The sequence below is a fragment of the Leptonychotes weddellii genome, chromosome 8 (genome assembly GCF_054177405.1).
Source record: "Leptonychotes weddellii isolate Sample4059 chromosome 8, ASM5417740v2, whole genome shotgun sequence".
Taxonomy (NCBI): Eukaryota; Metazoa; Chordata; class Mammalia; order Carnivora; family Phocidae; genus Leptonychotes; species Leptonychotes weddellii.
This window is the reverse complement of record NC_138376.1, coordinates 5,489,303-5,510,307: the sequence shown is the minus strand read 5'-3', so window position 1 is coordinate 5,510,307 and position 21,005 is coordinate 5,489,303. Positions and strand designations below refer to the sequence as shown.

The window sequence follows — 21,005 nt, the reverse complement described above, 5'->3', positions numbered from 1 at the left end:
TAGCCAGAAACTTGCAATCAAGGTGCAGCAGAATTTTATATTTGTAGAGGCCACAGGTTTTGACAGAAACAAAGATGATGAAAATCTTCATTTTCCTTGCTCATTTGAAGAAATCTATTTCAGTTGCATAGAATTTTAACTTCCATTTGATTAAAAAATAACAAAACATTAAAAAATTAGCGCAAGTATTAAAGGGTAAATTTGGTTCATCAAATGGAAGTTTTTCCTGATCTTCCTTTATGTGCTGTATGATCCTGTAACTTTGAAGCCATGGTACTTAAAAAAGCAGCAGGTTAGAATATCAAAATATTCTGACAGGGTGTTCTGAGACAAGCCAGCCTACCCTACAGTAACTGGAAATGCTTTCATTTCAGCTCCAATTAAAGAACTGACATGTGAAGCCAATTTTACCAAGTGAAAACAATTAAAGTAGAACAAGGGGGAAATATGTCCTGCCTTGTTGCCTTATAAAAATGATATACCCATTCCCATTTATCAGTTTGAATTCAAATTTCATACTGTTCAGTAGCAAAAGATTACAAAGATATTGTTTTTTACCATCTAATTTCAAGTAATATAATAAGAGCTGTTTAATTTATACATTTTGAGACATTTGGAAAAAAACCATACATTTCTAATAAATTTGATATAAAGTTTTGCAACTTAACAAAATTTAAATCGCCTTTGATTTATCTATATAGATATTGATCTATCTCTCTCTATTTTACATGTTATTTAAAGAGGCCACTCTTCACTGCTTCTTTCTAACCCTGCTCCCAGAGATGATTGTTAACATCTTCATGTGAATTGGTTTGTGCCAGTCCTCAAGAATAGTTTTAGGTTTAGGGGCGATCACACATTGGTCTGCAGGAATGATGCCTTTGTGAGACACCTTTGATGGAACAGTGTCTAGGGGAGGAAAAAATCTTTTCTTCTCCCCATCTTAGATTCTCTAGTTGGGCTTCTATAAGTTAGACTGGCCAAAGGCAGATTAATAAGAGTAAAACAAAGTTGATTCACGTGTGGGGGCACCTGGGTGGCTCAGTTGGTTAAGCGACTGCCTTCGGCTCAGGTCATGATCCTGGAGTCCCAGGATCGAGTCCCGCATCGGACTCCCTGCTCAGCAGGGAGTCTGCTTCTCCCTCTGACCCTCCCCCCTCTCATGCTCACTCTATCTCATTCTCTCTCTCAAATAAATAAATAAAATCTTAAAAAAAAAAAAATTGATTCACGTGTGCATCGCTCATGTATGCGTGGAAGCACCCAGCAGTCAGCAACGCAAATGGGTGTTTATATGCCATCCTATGCTGAAACGGAAGAAAAGGGATTTGGGGCTTCAGGATGAGGGAGACAAATTAAGAAAAGGTGACCAAGAAAAGTACGGTTAACAAGGATTTGTTAGTAAGGTTTGCAATGCAGATCTAAGGTTGGCTTTTCGTCATTGGCAAGAGGTGTTAAAAGTTCTCCTCTTCCTAGTCTGGAATGTCCGTATTTACATCTTTTTCTTTTCTCCAAATTTCCATCTTTAAAAATGGAAATTTCCTTTATAAATAGAAATTTCCTTTACAAAAGGAAAAACAAAGGCCCCGGTGTTTAGAGTTTTTCCTGGGTCTGCTGATTCTTAATTGCCTTTAACTCAGAAGAATTCATACACCCAAGAGGTGTATTTTGGGGTGGCGTATTCTGGTACCTTTCAAGGGTCAGCGTGCCCGTGTGTACATTCCAGCTCTACCCTTGTCCCTTCGGTGAGGTAGTTAACGTCTCTCCATCTTAGATTGAGTAAAACTACTTCCTAAGTCTGTCCAGAAGTTTAAATGCGATGAGTGTGACTCAGCACAGCGTCTAGCACACGAGGCTGCTAACTAACCAACTGCTCTCTCGTTATCATCATCATCATCACCACTATTACTGCTGCTACACCACTCATAGCATTGTGATTTGGAGAGGGCCGGGCACATTTTGGGTTCTCCTTATAATCATTGCAAGTAAATGACTGCTTATGGTCCCTGTTTTTAAGACCAAAGGTCTCAGAGGCCTTTTAAGGTGAATTTGGGAGTGGGGACAGAATTGCCTGTCCCTCTTCTCTCCTTTTACTTTCATTCCCATTTTTATGTTCTTCGTGAACAAAGAAATTTCTTTCATGTCTATTTATTTTTTTCACTCTCTTATCGTAGCTCCAGGGACAACACTGCTCTAATGGTAATAACTTCTTCAGGAATGATTCTAAGATGTTTTGTTGATTCTTATCTCTGATTCTCCTTTGTTTGTTGTTTTCATATTCAGGTTTCTTTCTCCTGTTATGCTAATGTGCAGCATTATGAGCCCCTGGAGTATAAGTGCCTGGGTGATTTGGACCCTGCTTAGAAGAAAGGTTTTCTTCTTTCATTATTGAAGAAATTGAGCTTGCAGGAATGATGTATTGTTAAGAAATATTATTAAGCTTAATATTTTGGTCTTTGAAAAATCATTTCAGTTTTTCCAAACCCACTGGGTAATACCAGATATAATTTTATAATTTGTTTCAAGATGATAGTAAGAGCAATGTTTTTCCTTTAACAGTGATTGCTGTAACTGTGGTTAATTTTTCCCATTCTGTTTTCCAAAATCTCAAAAATGAATATAAATTAGTTTTATAATAGAGAAAAACATTAATTTTTTTACATTCATTTTTGAAAAAAAGTGGTTTTTTGTTATTTTATGTTATGCTAATTACTTTATGCATTTTTTTTCCAAAGGTGTGTATCAGGTTCAGCTTCATAAGCTCTATAAACCCAACCCCTCAAATGAACAATTCTCTCTTTAAAATGATTTCAGGAAAGAATGTCACAATTGGTATATTTGATAAAAGAGTAAATAGGTAGAGGAGCATTAAGTGGTCCCCAAGTGTACTTCTTTATTTTTCCCAAATGTACTTTAAAAGATATAATTGATATCATTAGGCTAAAAAAAGCAGGTTGCTGGGTTATGGTACAAAATACACAGCTGTGTATCTCAAGACACTGGGATATGTTATGTGTTGCCTGTTATGGTTTGCCTGGAAAATTTTTGTTTATCACTGAAAATTGAACTCCATTTGGGATGAAATCGTCTTTTGCCCATGTTAATAGTTAATTTCTTCCTCCCCTGTTCTCCCTTTGTAATTGATACATACTTCCATTCTGGTGTTCATTGAAAATTGGTTCAGAAAAAGGACTTTGCAGTCTGACAGGCATAGGTCCTGAGTGCCATTATTCCACTTACGACTCTTCGTTGTGAACATATTATTTTAAATGTCTCCGAATGCTTGTTTCCTTCATCCATAAAATGACAACGTGGCGGTGGGATGCGTTAGGTTATGCCATATGACAAAGGGTCTCGAAAAATGTCAGGGTCTTATAATGACAAAAATGTATTTCCTTGCTCATGTTAAATATCTGTCATGGATTGACTGAAGCTCTGCCCAGGGTGTCTCTGCTTCAGAACTTAGACCGTAGAAGAAGGGAAAAAAGAGAGCCATCGAGAACGCCTGGCTTGAAACCTTCTGCCCAGAAGTGGCACCTGTCATTTCTGCCCACGTTTTACTGGCCACCAAGTCACGCAGCTGCTCCTGAGTTCCCACAGGGAGGGGAAACCAGGATATTTGGCAAATAGCGACACAGTCTACTGCAGAAATAATAAAAATACCTGCAGCTTGAGATGAGGGCACAGATGAGATCCGTACAAACTGCTCAGCAGAGCGCCCAGCATAGGCACCGTGCCCCTTCATAGGAGGACGCAATTCTGTATTTTCCACGCATATAAATGCAGAGGGGCTTACTGTCTTCTCTGCATCCCCAGTCCCAGAAACGTAGTTTGATGTTTAATGAATACTTGCGTAGCTGCATCCTTTACCTACCAAGCAGTTCTGACCGAAGCAGTTAAAGCACTAGAACATTCTTTTTACTGCATACCACCTAACACTTGAAACAAAAGTTCTCCAAAGTTAGCCTCATTTTGAATAATTAGACCATAAATAAATGAGTTAAATATTTAAAAATAAGTCTTTGTTTTTTTAAAAGATGTTATTTATTTTTTTTAAAGATTTTATTTTATTTTATTTATTTGACAGAGAGAGAGAAAGAGTGAGAGAGGGAACACAAGCAGGGGGAGTGGGAGAGGGAGAAGCAGGCTTCCCGCGGAGCAGGGAGCCCGATGCGGGGCTGGATCCCAGGACCCTGGGATCATGACCTGAGCTGAAGGCAGACACTTAAGGACCGAGCCACCCAGGCGCCCCTAAAAATAAGTCTTTAAATATTTAAAAATAAGTCTTTCTGGGGGCGCCTCGGTGGCTCAGTCAGTTAAGCATCTGCCTTCGGCTCAAATCATGATCCCTGAGTCCCGGGGTTGAGCCCCACATGGGACTCCCTACTCAGCGGGGAGTCTACTTCTCCCTCTGCCCCTCCCTCTGCTTGTGCTCTCTCTCTGTCTCTCAAATAAATAAATAAAATCTTTTAAAAAAATAACATCTGCCTTTCCATTGTATTCCTTAATTATTTATATCAGGTTTGAGAGAAGCCAATAGAATTGTCTTCACTGAGTGCTTAGTCTAATTGGGATGCACTTTCCCCATTAAATTGATCAGGTATTGATTTGTTCTTTTAGTTGTTAGTAGACTCAATCTTTTTTTTTTTTTTAATAGAAAAAAGGCAACTGTATGTATATTATACGTTTGCTTTTTAGGGTATACCTGTTCATATTATATAGCATTTAAAACACAACAGATTTTACTGTGAATATTCCTCTTTGGTATTTTGTCTTAAAACTAATACAGTAGAATTGACTTAATCGTGTGTGTTCAAGTTTCGTGAATTCTCATTTACACAGAGATTCATGTAACCATCACCACGGTCAGGGTACAAACACTGTCTTTTGATTTCTTTGTGATAGCAGAGCAGAATCATAATTATAAAATAGAATAATGATAATATCAATTGAAAATAAATGTGTGTATAATTACAACTCTTAACATTCTGACATTAGTATTAATGTGTATTTTTATCTTTGTAATGTAAAGTCTGATTATTGACTATGACACTTAGATGAAGTGGTAATGGTAAAGGAGCATTGAAGTCCTTTTAACATTTCTGTGAAGGCTAATTAGAACAGATACTTGTCTCAACTTCTTTAAACGCAAATACTGAATATGTTAACGCTTTGCAGTGTAGAAGTGAATTCCCTGTTATAATTAAGTTACAGATCAAATGTGAATTAGAATCTGTTCGCACTGTCTAATCCTCTTCACTTGGGACATAAGGATTGGGAATATTCTCTTCTTAGGCTCCCTCATTCACTTTCTGATGCTATTAAATGATAATTTATTTTTAGATTGCTGAGTAAATGTAGGTGCTGGTAATTCACTTAGTGGCTGTTACAGTGTCATTAATGAAGTAACGGATGAAATAGGACCCTGGTCTCATTTTATCTTGACTTACATGACTTTTGGAGTGTCGAAGGTGACTCCAGAAATAGGATCTCCTAGAATACAGGCATCGCTGTTTGACCTTTAGCTAGAAGTCTATATAGGACTTACTGTAATACAACCATGTTGACTAATTAATTGGGTCATTCAGTCATTCATTCATTCAACTATAACTTAAGTATTTAAGGGCCAGGCATTAGCAAGGAAATTGGGAGATGCAGATAAATAAGATCTGTCGTTGGGGTGTGAGCATGTACGGTAAAGTTACAGGACGGGAAAACCAGTGCTAACAGCAGCCTGTACGGGGCCCCCTGGCGTTGAGAGTAGGAAACACCCAAGTGCCTGCAAAGGAGAGACTTAGAATAACGTAACCCTACTACAGCAGGGGTGAGCTTTGAAATGAGCCAGGCACGGAAGGACAAATATTGTAGGCTTTCCCATAGATGAGGTGCCTAGAATAGTCACATTCATGGAGACAGAAACTAGTACGAAAGGCGGGGGGAAGAGGGGCATGGGGCGTTATGGGGCTTTACTGTTTAACAGGTACAGAGTTTCAGTTTGGGGTGATGAAAAAGTTCTAGAGATGGATGGTGGTGATGGTTGCACAACATCGTGCAGGTGCTTAATGTCATGGAATCGTCTACTCAAAAATGGTCAAAATGGGAAATTTTGTGTCATATATATTTTACCACAATAAAACAAAAAACAACGGGAACGAAAAAAATGATCATTTATAGGCCCCACCCCCGGTTCTTCTCTTTTTAAGAGAAGTTTTTTAAGAAGAATTTTTGTAACATCACCCATCTTTTGTATCGGAAGGGGTAGAAAGAGAGAATCTCAAGCAGGCTCCATGTTCAGTGGAGAGCCTAACGTAGGGCTTAATCCGACAACCCCAAGACCATGACCTGAGCCAAAACCAAGAGTTGGATGCCCAACTGACTGAGCCACCCAGGTCCTCGTATGGATACATTTTTAAAAGGAATGTTCAGTTTAATTTTTGTTGCTCTGCAGTCATCAAATTAATCATCATATTCTACCTGGGTCTGAATATGTATTCTACCAGCTTAACAAGGTCACTCAGTGTGTGAGTGTGTAAAATATATTAATACTTGCATTCAGATGCCTGTGCATTCATTTTGATAGTTATCTATCCAAAAGCCCTCTCGGATTATACCTTTGTTAGAAAGTATATGCATTTTTTTTTTTAAAGATTTTGTTTATTTATTTGACAGAGAGAGACACAGCAAGAGAGGGCACACAAGCAGGGGGAGTGGCAGAGGGAGAAGCAGGCTTCCCCGGGGGGAGGTAGCTACCAATGAAATGTCTGATTTTTACTTTGTATTTACCTATATATTAACCTGTGATTTTTCACTTCCAAAAATTAAGGCAGGCCAATCATGTTTGTTCACCTGCTTGAATATGTGTTAACCTGCCTTAGTCGAACCGAACTGTTGCTAATTGAAAATTTGTCTTCCTTTCAAATAGCACTTATATTTCAAATCTCTTTGTATGTATGTTTGTAAGCCAGATATATGTATGGTTTGGTGGTATACTTAGTACAGTACTAGCCATTGCGGGGATCCAGCGAGAGGAGTAAACCATATTCCCCGCTCCTGTCGAGCCTCCGTCTTGGAGATCGAGCCTCACGTTGCAAGGCAGAACCAAGAATGCACTCGGTGACTGCAGCTACATTGGGGAGGGTATGTGCTGTGGTGAGCACTGTGAATTGTGCAGGACTGTTGAATCACAGACCTGTACCCCTGAAACAAATAATACATTATATGTTAATAAAAAAGAAGATAGTAGGAAGGGGAAAATAAAGGGGGGGAATCAGAGGGGGAGACGAACCACGAGAGACGATGGACCCTGAGAAACAGACTGAGGGTTCTAGAGGGGAGGGGTGAGGGGGGATGGGTTCGCCTGGTGACGGGTATTAAAGAGGGCACGTTCTGCATGGAGCACTGGGTGTTACATGCAAACGATGAATCATGGAACACTGCATCAAAAACTAATGATGTACTGTATGGTGACTAACATAACATAATAAAATAAAATTAAAAAAAAAAATGCACTCGGATAACACCAGGAACAGTTGCTGAGGAATCAGAGAGGAAGTAATCTCTGACACCAGAGAACCTGTAACTAGAAGCTAAACCTTTATTAAAAATAAAAGAGTTGGGGCGCCTGGGTGGCTCAGTTGGTTAAGCGACTGCCTTCGGCTCAGGTCATGATCCTGGAGTCCCGGGATCGAGTCCCACATCAGGCTCCCTGCTCGGCAGGGAGTCTGCTTCTCCCTCTGACCCTCCTCCCTCTCATGCTCTCTGTCTCTCATTCTCTCTGTCTCAAATAAATAAATAAAAAAAAAATAAAAAAAATAAATAAAAAAAAATAAAAATAAAAGAGTTTTGAAGGGTGAAGAAACCAAAAGGTCTTTAGCCAACATGTTGAGCTCTCAAGAAGGGGAATAGAACTAAAAACAGAACCAAAAGTATGTACTTTGTCTCTTTGGGGCACATTAATCTGTGTTAAGTCATAACTCCTTTAGTAGGAGAAATACAGACTTTAATTAAGGGGCCAGGTTATTTTTATTTTGTTTCTGGTGCCTACCATTCTAAAATTGCAAAGTCTCTAGTATGAAGCTGAAAGTCATTACTAGTGGTAAGTCTTATTTGAGAGCCAAAAGGAAAACCCACCAAATTTATCCTACTTGTTTGCTATTAAATTTTAATTTATAAATTGTCATACTGTAACGGGGCAGTACTTCATCCAATGCAGTATCCTGCATGTAGTAGTAGTAATAGCAGGCAGCCGCCCTCAGGTTTCCGGGAGAAACTGCACTCCCCTTCCTGGCCCAGGGTCCTGGTTGCTGGGAACCCCACTCCAGTCTGTTGTATGAAAATTAGTACAAGTTAACTCTCCTTCACTTACTAGCTGAGGGAACTAGCTCATTGCAAAGCTGTTCTTTTTAGGTTCCCTTAGGTTCCCATTAATCTGGATGAACACGTGTGACCATGAACTTCAGATACTGTGCAAGGAAGAAGAATATTGGATGACTTGTCTGTTGAGGGCTTACAGATGAGCACGTACGGAATTATCTTGTTTTATCTTCCCTATAGCCCAGTAGCCCTAGGAGGTGGGTACTACTACTGTCTAGGTTTCACAGATAAGGAAACCAAGGCACAGAGGTGGAGTGTGGGATTTCATTTCCCAGACTGTGTTTTTTGCTAAGGGGTCATCTTTTATCACCGTAGGTATGTTGAAAGTTAGCGAATGCAGAATCCTGCCCCTTTAGAAAACAAGGACTTTTCTTATACTGTTTGTGAATCCTGATATTCAGGCATGAAAGCCCTGAAAGGTACAGAAGCATAGCGGAAAGCCAGCATATTTACTATCGGGTACGTAATGCTAAGTGTTGCCTCGCACAGCCTCAGACACAGTGGTTTAACGCCTACCGTGTAAGGGTAGGAAGAGCCTCCCGGCTAAAAGCCCAGCCAAGAAATGTAACAGTTTTGTGAACAGATAATACGTTAACTGGTTACTTTTCTATTAAATAAGAAACTCTTCAACTCCAGTTCTAATGGGTATGTCTATATGTATCTATCTGTCCATATATATATATATATATATATACACACCTATATATATATAAAATAAGGTATATATACCTATTAATTTCTAATAAAGTATGGATAAAACATATCCATGAGTAATATTATTGGGCTGTTGAATTTCTTAGTCCGAAGGGATGTTTTAAAACAACTGAGGCGCTATTGAGAAGGTGACAGATCTGAGTTAATTGCTCTTTTCTTCCACGTGCCCTCATGGTCGTAGTGGGTAGAAAGAAAGTGGAGACACGCAGGGCGTGGTTGGTCCATATGCGTGACTGACCCCTGAATAACTAGGAGGTGACTCTTCGGAATTAGCTGGCTCTCTGACTCCACATAATACTGTTCTAAGGATGAAAATGAAGTAACAGATGTGAAAACACGGTCCTTTAAAAACCAAAAATCACTAGTCACGTGCAAGTTACCCCAGAGCTCCTTTCTCAACACTCTTACTTTTGGTCTCTTTGTAGGCGTCCTCTCCCTGCCACCACCCCCCCTTCTCTTTCCCTCCTCTCCTCTCCTGCCCCTTCCCCAGCCCTCCAGTGGGTGAGCCTGGAGCGGGGCAGCAGAGAAGGGCTAAATCAGTCTGTTTTCTTACTGCTTTCATAAATGCTCACATTACCACAGCTCTCCTTCCGTTGTTCTTCTCCCTGCCCACCTTTGTATCCTCTGAGGAATTTTATAAAACACCCTCTGGTTTGTCTCACTCCGGTTTGCTCTGACTTGACCAGCTACGTTCCTCTTGCTGTTCTTCCCTTCTTCCCTCTTCTACATCTGGATGTCAGCAGGTGACCTGTGGCCAGCAGGCTGCTTCGGTGTGTGACGCTGTCTCTTTTGCATCGTAGATGCTCAAAAAATACATGTTCACTGACTAGCTGAGAAAGAAACAGGTTATACATTCCTTCTCCTTCGGTATTTAAAAAAAAAAAGGTGTTGGGACGCCTGGGTGGCTCAGTCGGTTAAGCGTCTGCCTTCAACTCAGGTCGTGATCCCAGGGTCCTGGGATCGAGCCCCGCATCGGGCTCCCCGCTCTGCGGGAAGCCTGCTTCTCCCTCTCCCACTCCCCCTGCTTGTGTTCCCTCTCTCGCTGTGTCTTTCTCTGTCAAATAAATAAAATCTTTTTTTTTTTTTTTAAGTGTTGACTGGCCTTAAGTCTGGAGATTTTATTCAAGTACACAGGATTATAGAGCCTTAACTGTTTAACTATTGCTGTTTCTCCTGCTAACTAACGTAGCGAGGCAGAATATAAAACTGCCTCGGAGTTTTAAAAGGGAGGAGTGGTGTTTATTTTGAAGTACTCAAAAATCTCGCTCTTTAGGCATTCCATGAGTTTACCTTCGTTTTGTCACCTAAGAGAGACAACGAGCATGAGGAAATAAGTCTTGTGTGGAATCCTCCGAAAGTCATGTTGAATTTCCAAATGTCATCATAGAGTATTATCTGTTAACATTTGCTCGAAGAGCCCGGCTGATGGGTCTGTTTTCAGCTATGTTTGTTTGCTTGCCCCTGTGGGTGTTGATCTGAAGGAAACCATTACCTAATTCCTTAAAATGATTAATGTTTTCTCCTTCCATTTTTTTTTTAAAGGAAATGGCAAAAATCCTTAATCATCCCCGAGTCTATGCCTTTCTGCACATCCCGGTCCAGTCTGCCTCTGACACTGTCCTCATGGAAATGAAAAGAGAATACTGCGTGGCTGACTTCAAAAGAGTAGTGGATTTTCTGAAAGAGAAGTAAGTCTGTTAGTACTTAAGAAAATAACCGTTCCTTTTTTTCTTACAAAAGCATGTGGCAAAAATGCACTCATTGTAGCCACAATTAAAGGTACCAGAGAGAAGGCGAGAGTTTTGAAGCTTTCTGAGCCTTTAAGTTTCCTTAGGGACCCTTGATGTGGTTTCTTCTTATATCTACCTCCCATCTGTGCACGACACACCATTAATTTGTGTAAGATTGCCAGTCTCTGTAAGGTAGTGTACATTGTGATCATTTTTATACCTGACCTAGTAGATGAAAACAGCTTTGGTTTTGCTTAAATCCCCTTTAATGTGGCTTCTTGAGGTGGTGAGCTGGTTCTGATGTGGAGATAGGCCAAATCATGTCACTACAAAACAGTTAATTTTCTACCGAGTAGCATTTTTTTTTTTAAAGATTTTATTTATTTATTTGAGAGAGAGAGAATGAGAGAGAGCACATGAGAGGGGGGAGGGTCAGAGGGAGAAGCAGACTCCCTGCCGAGCAGGGAGCCCGATGTGGGACTCGATCCAGGGACTCCAGGATCATGACCCGAGCCGAAGCAGTTGCTTAACCAACTGAGCCACCCAGGCGCCCTACCGAGTAGCATGTTTTGAAGAGTATTTGGAACATCTTTGCTTTTACACGCTTATCCCTGAAGATTACTTGAAGAATTGTGATTTATAAGGAGGTTTTAGGATTCTGTTTTTCAAGGTTGAAATTGCTGTTGACCAAAATTAAGGCGTATTTACACAATCTTAGACATGAATGATCATTTTGTTTCCACAGAAAACACTTGCAGCCCATAATTATATTCTTCAAAATCCTACTTATCATCATCACCAAACATTGACTGCGTTCTGTGATTATACAAGGCAGGAAATAGTAGGGCTGGCCAAGGTCATACAAAACCTTCTCAAGTCTAGGGCACTGTTCTCCCCTCTGGGGATATGTCATTTATCTTGGCATATTTGAGGCATGGGTCTTCCTACTTCCCATAATTTTTTTCCATAATTTTTTTCCTCTGTTGTTTTTCTTAATTAAGTTACAACTTTTTATTTCCATCTTCTTGTTTATAATTATGTATCTTTGTACCATGTCAGAGTGCTACATGGATATGATTGCTTTATACAAATTGTAAGCAATTATTTTTTCCACCTTCAATTAGTGACTTATCCTGACTACATAGAAATCTTTTAAAATCTTTTTCTTCTATTTACTTTCTCCTTCCTTCCTCATCTTTCCTGTATGTCTTTCTAATTTTTTTTTTCACCTCTAGGCATTTCTTGATTTTCCTAACCACTAGAAATAAAGACATTTGTGTGCAGTCAAACAAACACAGCTAATTGTTCAAATATTCAAATCAGTGAATAGAAGGCATATTTATTCTAGGATTTCATAATTATAATCATTAAGTATATACAGTCTTCAAAGCAGAAAACAGAATAATGACAGATCTCTACCATCTATAATACTTCCTGCTCTTAAAGAAAACTGAGGTCAAGGCTAAAGAATAAGAATTTTTATGTTAGATGTCTATTAAGTTGCCCGGTATCCCTCCTTTGCATTTATTCTAGCTTATTGTAGGTAAACTTGTCTCATATGAGAGAGTTTTTTTGGGCACGTTGGCACTGGTGAATGGAATGTTTTTCAAAATTGCAAACATTGTTGCACCTGTGAAATTTCTTGCCTCTTGCTTATAACTGGGGCAGTAGCAAATAATGTGCACAATTCATACCTGTTGCACAAGATTTTGCCAAGTGTAGACATGCATCCTGTTGTGCAGAATAGACTAGAACACTTTCCAAGTGCTTTGTTGCATTAATGTGATTCAATGAGGTAAGGAATCAACACCTCTCTTTCTCCTCCACTTGGGTGAGTGCTGACTCAGTTGTTTGGGGGAATTACTGTGGCTACCTAACTGGGCAACAATTTCACAATAAGTTCTAGCCTTTTATGTTGTTCCAAAGATGGACCTTTTAAATCTGTTGCATCTTGAACAGTTTCAACAGCATCCATGAGGTAGAGAGAGGTCAAAAGATGATCACATCAAAGTGTTAGAGAATAGTCTCTTGCCTTTATTCATGGGTTAAACTCATTGTCCTTTCTTTGGATTCTGAGTTACCCTGAGGCATCTGTGTAGCTTTTCTAGAACTATTCTACTGTCTGGAGGGTCCCAGAACCAAGGGCTGTACCCGAGGATCTCCACTATTTCCAGCACTGGAAATACCAGGGATCCCTGGAAGGATATTGGAGATCTCTGGAGAAGACACCCCATCCCATAACCCGTCCATCCACAATGTCAGTTTCAAGTGGTATAATTCACTGGCGTGGTAGAGTATGAGTCTAGATAGCATCTCTAAGCATCTGTAACTCTTTATTGGCTATGCACAGTGAGGGTGAAAGCAACCTCAGTATACAATTCCATACTTAGATTATAACTTACAGGATGTATTGGAAAAATGTAGAAGGCAGACAACATGATACTCCTGATAAAAGTTACAGGGACTCTTTGGAAAGCAAGAAGAAATTAAATTATGACTGCTAATAAGGTGATCCTTGCATGGTTTTAGAGAGCTCATCAGAACCGTAAAGTTCTGTCTTTTGTCCAGTCTGTCCTGTTGCTTGTAGGAATAGTACAGTGCTCGCTCGCTCGCTCACCCCGCGCAGACAATATAACCCACCTTTGCTCTTCAGGGAAAAGGGTTCCTGTCCTTTCGGGGAAGTCCACCCATTCAGGGAGGAATTTCCAACTGCAACAAACATTGAGAAATAAATGAAGTCTTTTTAGCAGGTTTCCGCTCTCATAGTTTGCTTACTTTTCCTATAAAAAAACGGCACAGCTTTATGCCAAATAGATTAGCACTTATAGGAAACACCAAAGTTTCAGAGATTTTATAGTAGAACTGCTAGTCTGGATAACTGATCCAGCACAAAGTTGTTTTGGCCAGCGTTTTATCAAAATTCAGGAAAGTACTGTCTTTTTTAGAAAGAGGGCCTTATACCGTCATTTTGCTTTTGTGCGTTCGTAAATCGACCCTGATTTCAAATGGTTTATTTCATGCTCTCCTCTTATATCTGCTTTTTAAGCTCCTGTCCTAATGTCTTGTTTCCTCTGAAGCTTTTGAAGCCTTTTTCTTTTTTCCTAGTGAGCCTTTAACAACTAAGAATCTTGATTTTTTTTTTTTTCCCTTCACCAATAGGAGACTTATATATTCATGTTATGAATTAGGGATGGGACATTTCCTAACCCGTCGCACCAAAAAATCCAATTTTGAGAACAACCTATCGCATTGAACACTGACCTCCAAACTGTGCGCTGCAGGCTTTTAAACTACGAATTCAGCGATGTTCGTGATGCCATATCTCTGAGACACTGGAGGTGAAACCTTTTTAATTAATTTTCTTTACAGTTGAAACTGGCCCATGTTTTAGCTGGAAGCAACAGAAGTTTACTTACGAGCCAACCTGAGGTTGATTCATTATTCTCTTCAGTTGTTCAAAAGTTGGCAGCGATTACCATACCAGCAGCTGGATTGAAGATAACCTAGCGGTGCTGGCCCATGCTGGGGCATATGGGAATTTATTAACTCACGCAACCTTTGCAAAGAAAAGTGTCTGAATTACTTAACATACTAATTTAAAACAGCTGGTCCTGAGCAGACAATCATATGACTAAAATTATTCTATTCCGATTGATTAATCCAGTTGGAAAATTAACTAAGTTGATGTTTTCATATGAACAGAGAAAATGGTTTCTTGAACTATGTACTACAAGCGGCAGGGATACGGAAGGAAGCCACCTTTACAAAAGTGCATTTCCGGTTTCAGGAAGATTTTTAATCAATACCTCGTAAGAGTGACTACTTTTATTGATTATCCCTGAACCGGTTTTTCTGTTATCTTTTTAAGCTATTGGTGGGATTTTTAAAAAAAGTATGAAACTTGAATTGTTTATTTTTATTTTTTCATGTGATTTTGAAAGAGTTAACTTTCCAATGACAGGATTTTTCACTTTGCTGTTTTGAGGGTGATACAATTACGGTTCCTAGGGCCTTGGGACCTTGGCCGTAGACTTTAATTGGGCCCTCCTCATTTGAGCAGCATTGAATTTACACAGTCACTCCCCAGCATAAAACCACACGTTCACATAAATTCAAAAAATGACAACATGCAGAGTTGTTCTCTCAGGCATATGTTCTCATGTTAAGTAAAAGAAACTCTGAGTCCTCAAATTCACACATTAAAGTGTGAAAGAACTACGTAAGAATGTCCTATTGATAGATACATTTTAAGACATGAAACAGTTTGTGTATTAAAAGATCTATTTGTTTTCAGAGATTATTTTGTTGGAAGTCCAGTGGCCTTTTGGTTTATGCCAACCAGACCTTAAACTTGGGAGACAAGATCCATCCCCCTCAATCGATAAATACATTTTGAATGAACTAATGACCAGTTATGTTTTTACCTGCAGGTTGCATAGATCTTAAGTTGTGCCTTACGGTGGCATCTTTGTGTGGACTTCCAATGCCATAATATTATCCATCTCAGAATTTGCCATTATCATCTGTCAGCATGCTGTGTAATTCTGGATTAATTTGTCACATTGCCTACAGAATATTAACCCTTGAGCGTCATGATATCCATGCACACCCCAAGCTTCCTGCACCCAGAGATTGCCCCCGTGAAACGCCACAACCAATAACTAAGGAGCACTCGGGGGAAGGGAACCTTTTAGCAGGGAGAACTCGCTGGAGGGGAGGTGGCAGCCTTGCAGAGAAGTTCTGTCCTCTGATCTCTCCACTGCAGTGGAGGGGCACAAGGGCCCAAAGTCAAGGAGATGGCTTTGGAAGGGTAATTTCTGTCAGTGAGTCCCAGAGTTACCTCGTACCGCCCAGCCTATCCTGTGACCTACTTTTCCAGTCTGTTGGGGGTGGGGGATGGGGAATGCTAACTCATTAACATCCTGCGTTCTTTTTCTTCTTTTTATGAGTTTCCAGTCATCCACATGTCCGTACTGGAACACAATCTGATAAAAGACCAAATTGTGCTAAATTTGTATTTTATTCCATCTTTTATATCTAGTTTTATTCCTAGTGGCTTGGAAACACAAGCAACAGTTGTCAGAACAGAAGAAAAGAAATTGCAAAAACAAAACAAAAAAATGATTTGGCGAGGACTAGGTAATTAAGTTTCTTTCCAGATGCGTTCCCAGATGTGTTTCTGTTCACTGAATAACCACCTCCCAGATAATTTAGGCAAAATACTTCCCTCAAAGTTGTTTTCTGGCTTTATCTCATCATTTCTAATATCTTTAACTAGGTTGTTATTTTGGGTGTCCCTAAGGCCTTGCTCACTATTTTATCTCTTGTCAGATATCTTTCTGAAGTAGTGACGTTCTCTTCTCTTTCTCTGTCTCCCTTGTTACTTCTACATTTATTTCAAGAAAATGAACGTGCATCATTTGAGCAGTTATGTAGCAAGAAAAACATTCACTTTTTCTTTTTTACCATGGTATTATATTTATATTTGGAAGATACTGACATCCTGTGCTAAACACCATATTATTTTGGGATTACCCTAAATGTGATTCATTGGCTTGAAAGTAATTACATTTTCTATTGATTTAGCTTTACGTTTTCTGTCTAGCCCGGTCAAGAGAGAAATCTCATCATTCCTAATCTCTTTCTACCTTATATCTTTCCTTTATGATACGATTGTGTTATTCCCTTCAGAAACAGAAGCTACCTTCCCTTAATCCTTTGTACATTTTCTCTCCATCTTATTGTAAACATAAGGGTCAAATCACATATTGTGAAATCATATACTGATAGTAAGTGTTTCTCCTTTCATTGATAGAGTGCTTTTCATATTCCACAGGGCTCATGTATTATGTCATGGTGTTGTCACAGAAACCCAGCCAAGTATGTAGGATAGGTATTTTTAATCTGCACTTTTTAAAGTGAACATCAGGGTTCACACTGGTTAAAAAGACTTGGTGAGAGCCCACAGTGATTTAATGCATAATAGAACTGTATCTTTGGTTTCTGCTGTGTAGCACTCTTCCTACTGATTCTAATAATATGGATTTAATCACTCTTTTTTTATTTATCAGTTTTGTGCTCAGCACCGTAATAATGCAATAATACCAATACCAGTCGTAATATTTAATATGGTAAGAGTAATAAAACCAGTAGCTAATATTTTTAAGTTTTGCTTTTGTGCCCAGCACTGCTATGAAGACATGGTATAGAGTAGTTTATTCAATCCTGAAGTTCCAAGGGTGTTAAGTAATTTTCCCATGGGCAGGTGGTCAGTGATGGAACCTTGGTGAAAACTGAGGCCTTGTGATTTCTGAGCCAGAACTCAGTCATCGTGCTGTACCCTTGTTCCAGTCTAAGGCATGTCAGTCTAGCGATGGAGACAGTGAGGTGGACTCAACAAATACTGGTGAGGTAAATTACAGTGTGTGCTGAGGAGGGAGGGTGAGGAAGGTATCCATGAGTGTCAAGGATGGCTTTTGCTATTTTATCCCAAGATGTAGTAGAAGATGGTATGGTTAACCAAGAGGGGAAATGAGAAGAAGGAGGAACTGGAGTAGAAGACATGAGTTTGGTTTGGGACATACTGAATTTGAAATGCAGTTTAAAGTAGAAATGAATTTGAAAAGAAAATCTAGGCGAGAGCCCCTGCAGGCTATACAAAATACAGGCCAAGAGCCCAGGAGGGAGATGGGGATCTAGAGCTAAATGTGTGGGAGTAATTAGCTTTTAAGTGGTAGATGAAGCCGTGGGTGGTGAGATCATCCAGGAGATAGAAAATGGCAGGCTAGGAGCAGGGACTAGGGGACACCAGTATCTGAGGTATCCTGTGACAGAGGTTGAAAGGGTGGGGTCAGGCCAGGGTAGGAGGAGACACAGGAGGAAATGACACCACGGAAGCCAAGGGACATAGCAGTTTTAGGAAAATGAAAATGGTAAGGGTCAGCTGTCAACTAGAGTTGCCTCTTGTAAGCAGGCACTGGCCCGGGAGCTCTGGAGGGGAAACGAAGTATTTTTAGATTGTTTTCCCAATACCGTAAGTGTTGAAGAGCTGTTGAGATATAGTATTGTCTCCTGCCCGAGCGGTCCATGTGGTCCTTTGTTGACTGCATTCCCGGTTCCTAGCACAGTGCTCACTTTGTCCTCTTCCGCCCCGTTTGCTATCCTATTGCTACCCAGCATCCGGGGGCAGGAGAGCAGGAAGCAGGCACACTGTATTCATCCAACGAGCGGTATGCACTCTGGAACCAGTGAGATTAAGGCTTAGAGTAATATTTCTCAGTCTAGTTTAATTAAAGTTCTCTCTTCATAAACAAGAAAATGCCCTGCTCTTTGCAGAGAAACCGATATATTCCCTTTAGTAGAACGTCATCCTCTGCATTCGTAGAGATTCTGTGTTCTGGGAACTGCGGGCTAATAGCTAACAGTGATTATAAGGCAGTATTTATTGAGTGTATAATATGTTGGAAGCAATGTGGTAAGTACTTTATGTAGATTAGCTCATTTAATTTTCACAATGGCTCACAACAGATAGAAAATATTATTACCCCATTTGACAGGTGAGCAACTTAAGTAACACAGTGACTTTGCCCAAAGTTACTGTGCTAATAACTTGTAGAATTCAGACTCACGTGCCAGCCTGTGAACCTCCAAACTTTTTTTCATTGCTACTATGGCATCTAGCCTTTCCAGGCTTATTAGAAATGTTAGGGATGATCATAATTTTCTAATTAAGGATTGTAGTATATTATTAGAAAATTTTAAATTATACATACCTTCTTCCAAAAATTTACTTTTTCTGTAGTCAGTATCCCCTCCTTTTTGCTTTCACTCCCCATCCAGGTGGAAAGTCACTAATCAAGGGGATGATAAAGAAGCTGTGTTTGATGGTCAACACAGGGAGACAAACTACAAGTAGATAATGACTGGTTTATCTGTAACAACATCTTTAACCAAAAACTGCAGAATGTCTTCATGAAGTGTGTGTACAAGTAAAATAAAATGCTGTACTAACGGTTACATGTGGCAAAGCTATGGTCCTACATAATCTGCTGTGTCGCAAAAACTTTATAAGTCCTCATTTCTACGTCCTTTTATCCTTCCTTCCTGGAACCAAACATATTCAGTATCCAGCTCAAACTCCCTCCCCTAAACAGCCTTAGTTCCTCACACTGATCCATTCATCACTTTTTGCTGACACAAGGAGAGTCTGTTATTGGCCACTCTTACCTCCCATACTCATCCCTATCATTGTTCTCTGACGGACATTTCCTGAGGCTTCCTGATTATCTAGGACCTTATGTTCTTATCAAAAACCAGGAAGAAATCAAGGGAGCATATACAGTGCATGTAGTTTGGAATGTTGTACGAGACTTTGCAGTAATATCTGAAAGGCACCATAACTAAGTCAGCAGCAAACAATAGGAAAAAGACTACGTCATATAACCCATCAGTGTTTTTAAAGATTGAATTTTGGATTATTAAGATCTGACCAATTTAAATTCTGGAAATAGGGCCAAAAAATTATTGTGAATTAATATGAATTTCAAAGGAGCCAGAGTCTTGCAATTGTTCAGCTAATACTTACTGGATATAGACTATATGTCAAGAACTTGTTAGGTGTAGAATATTAAGAGCTAAGTAGAACTTGATGACTGTCTTCTGGGCACTGACATTCTTAAATCATGGTTCATATTATACAAATACTTATAGCCATAATGTTTGGTAAGTGTAGTAAAACCCCAGTATTAACTCTAGTATAGGGGGGCAGAGTGTAAATGTTTATTATAGGCTTTCCATGGACAAGAGGAAAATACTGAATTACAGGTCTTACAGAAAACCAGTCTCCTTTCTTTAGACACTTATACTTTATTGATTTGATTTTGTTTATGATATAAAATCTACTGTAGGGAAAGGCTTTACCTCGATTACACACACGTATGTGTATATATGTATATTTGTGTGTATAAAAGCTGTAGTTTGGTTTGTCTCAAAGTGACAGAAAAAAAGTAATGGCATAAGAAAGTAGAAGTTTTTCAGTCATGTAAATAAAGCCCAGAGCTATCTGTAAAGCTGTAATAAGGCTCCAGGATATCAGGGATGCAGGATACAGCTCTCATCTCATGGTCCCAGATGTGGTACTTCAGCTCCAACCATCAAATTTGCATTCCAGTCTGTAGAAAGGAGAGGGACGAAAAAGGATATGTGTTCTTCCCCTTTAAACCCTTTTTGAAAGTTACACATGTCACTTTGATTTTATCTGATTGGTCAGAACCTAGTCACATGTCTATACTTAGTAGAAAGAAAGGCTAAGCAATGGAGTCTTTAATTGAAGTGGCCTTCTGCCCATCTGAAAACCTGGGGCTCTGTTGGAAATAAGGGGAGGTGAGATTGGAAAACAGAAGTCTGCCACAGTCTCACCCTTTTGGCCGCCCTTATTACTACATGCAGAGTTTACCTTTGTCTAAGAGGGAAAACCCAAGCCCCATCTAGTTACCCTGTCCTTCTGTACATGCATGGTCTATGGTCGATGCTCTCTCCTTTTCAGAAGGTCCAAAGTCCCCATTTAAAGTGGAGTAGAAATTAGAACATAATTTTTAAAAGTCCCATTTAAAAATGGGGGAATGGGACTGACAGATGAATGGATAAAGAAGATTGGCCTCAACCTTATGCCCTTCCAACCCGACTCTGAATTTAGCGATGACTTCCTGGAAGCCATCTGAAACACTCCTAATCCCAGTGCTGCCGGGCAACTGGGTCAGTGTCTGATGGGGCACCTAATCTATCTTAGATGGCGATGGCCTTGTAGTCAGTGCTTATAATTGCTTTGCTTGGCTTTTGCAAACTTGCACACCTCAAAATCACAGGATTCTCAGCCAAATTAAATTATAACTCACAAACACAGAGAGATTTTTCTTAAATCTCAGCTTGCAACTGGCTTCTCCTAGTCTGAGTTCTTTGTTGCTAAGAGCAATAAGAAGGAGCAGGCTAATATTTAACATTCTGGATTTTTTCTAGCACTTCTGCCTCTGTGGACTTAGTTGACGCTTGGTCTGGCTACCAAGGTTCAGCAGTTGACAATCTGACCAAACATTTTGCCCAACACAGAACATTAATTAGCTTTCCGGTCTGCAGTGAGAGTATCAGGACGTGCTGCACAGCTAAACTAATGCCGCACTTTTAGATCCTGTC

The 21,005-nt window shown here is 39.7% G+C and overlaps 1 protein-coding gene across 5 annotated transcripts in view; it reads left to right on the top strand.

The window, feature by feature from the left end:
- CDKAL1 (CDKAL1 threonylcarbamoyladenosine tRNA methylthiotransferase) overlaps window positions 1–21,005 on the top strand; it is a 629,466-nt gene that overhangs the window by 410,625 nt on the left and 197,836 nt on the right. For all 5 annotated transcript variants that reach the window (XM_081827610.1, XM_081827609.1, XM_081827611.1 and 2 more), the window contains one exon: window positions 10,630–10,775. In XM_081827610.1, coding sequence (XP_081683736.1) covers window positions 10,630–10,775 — 146 coding nt within the window. The remainder of the gene's footprint in view (window positions 1–10,629; window positions 10,776–21,005) is intronic.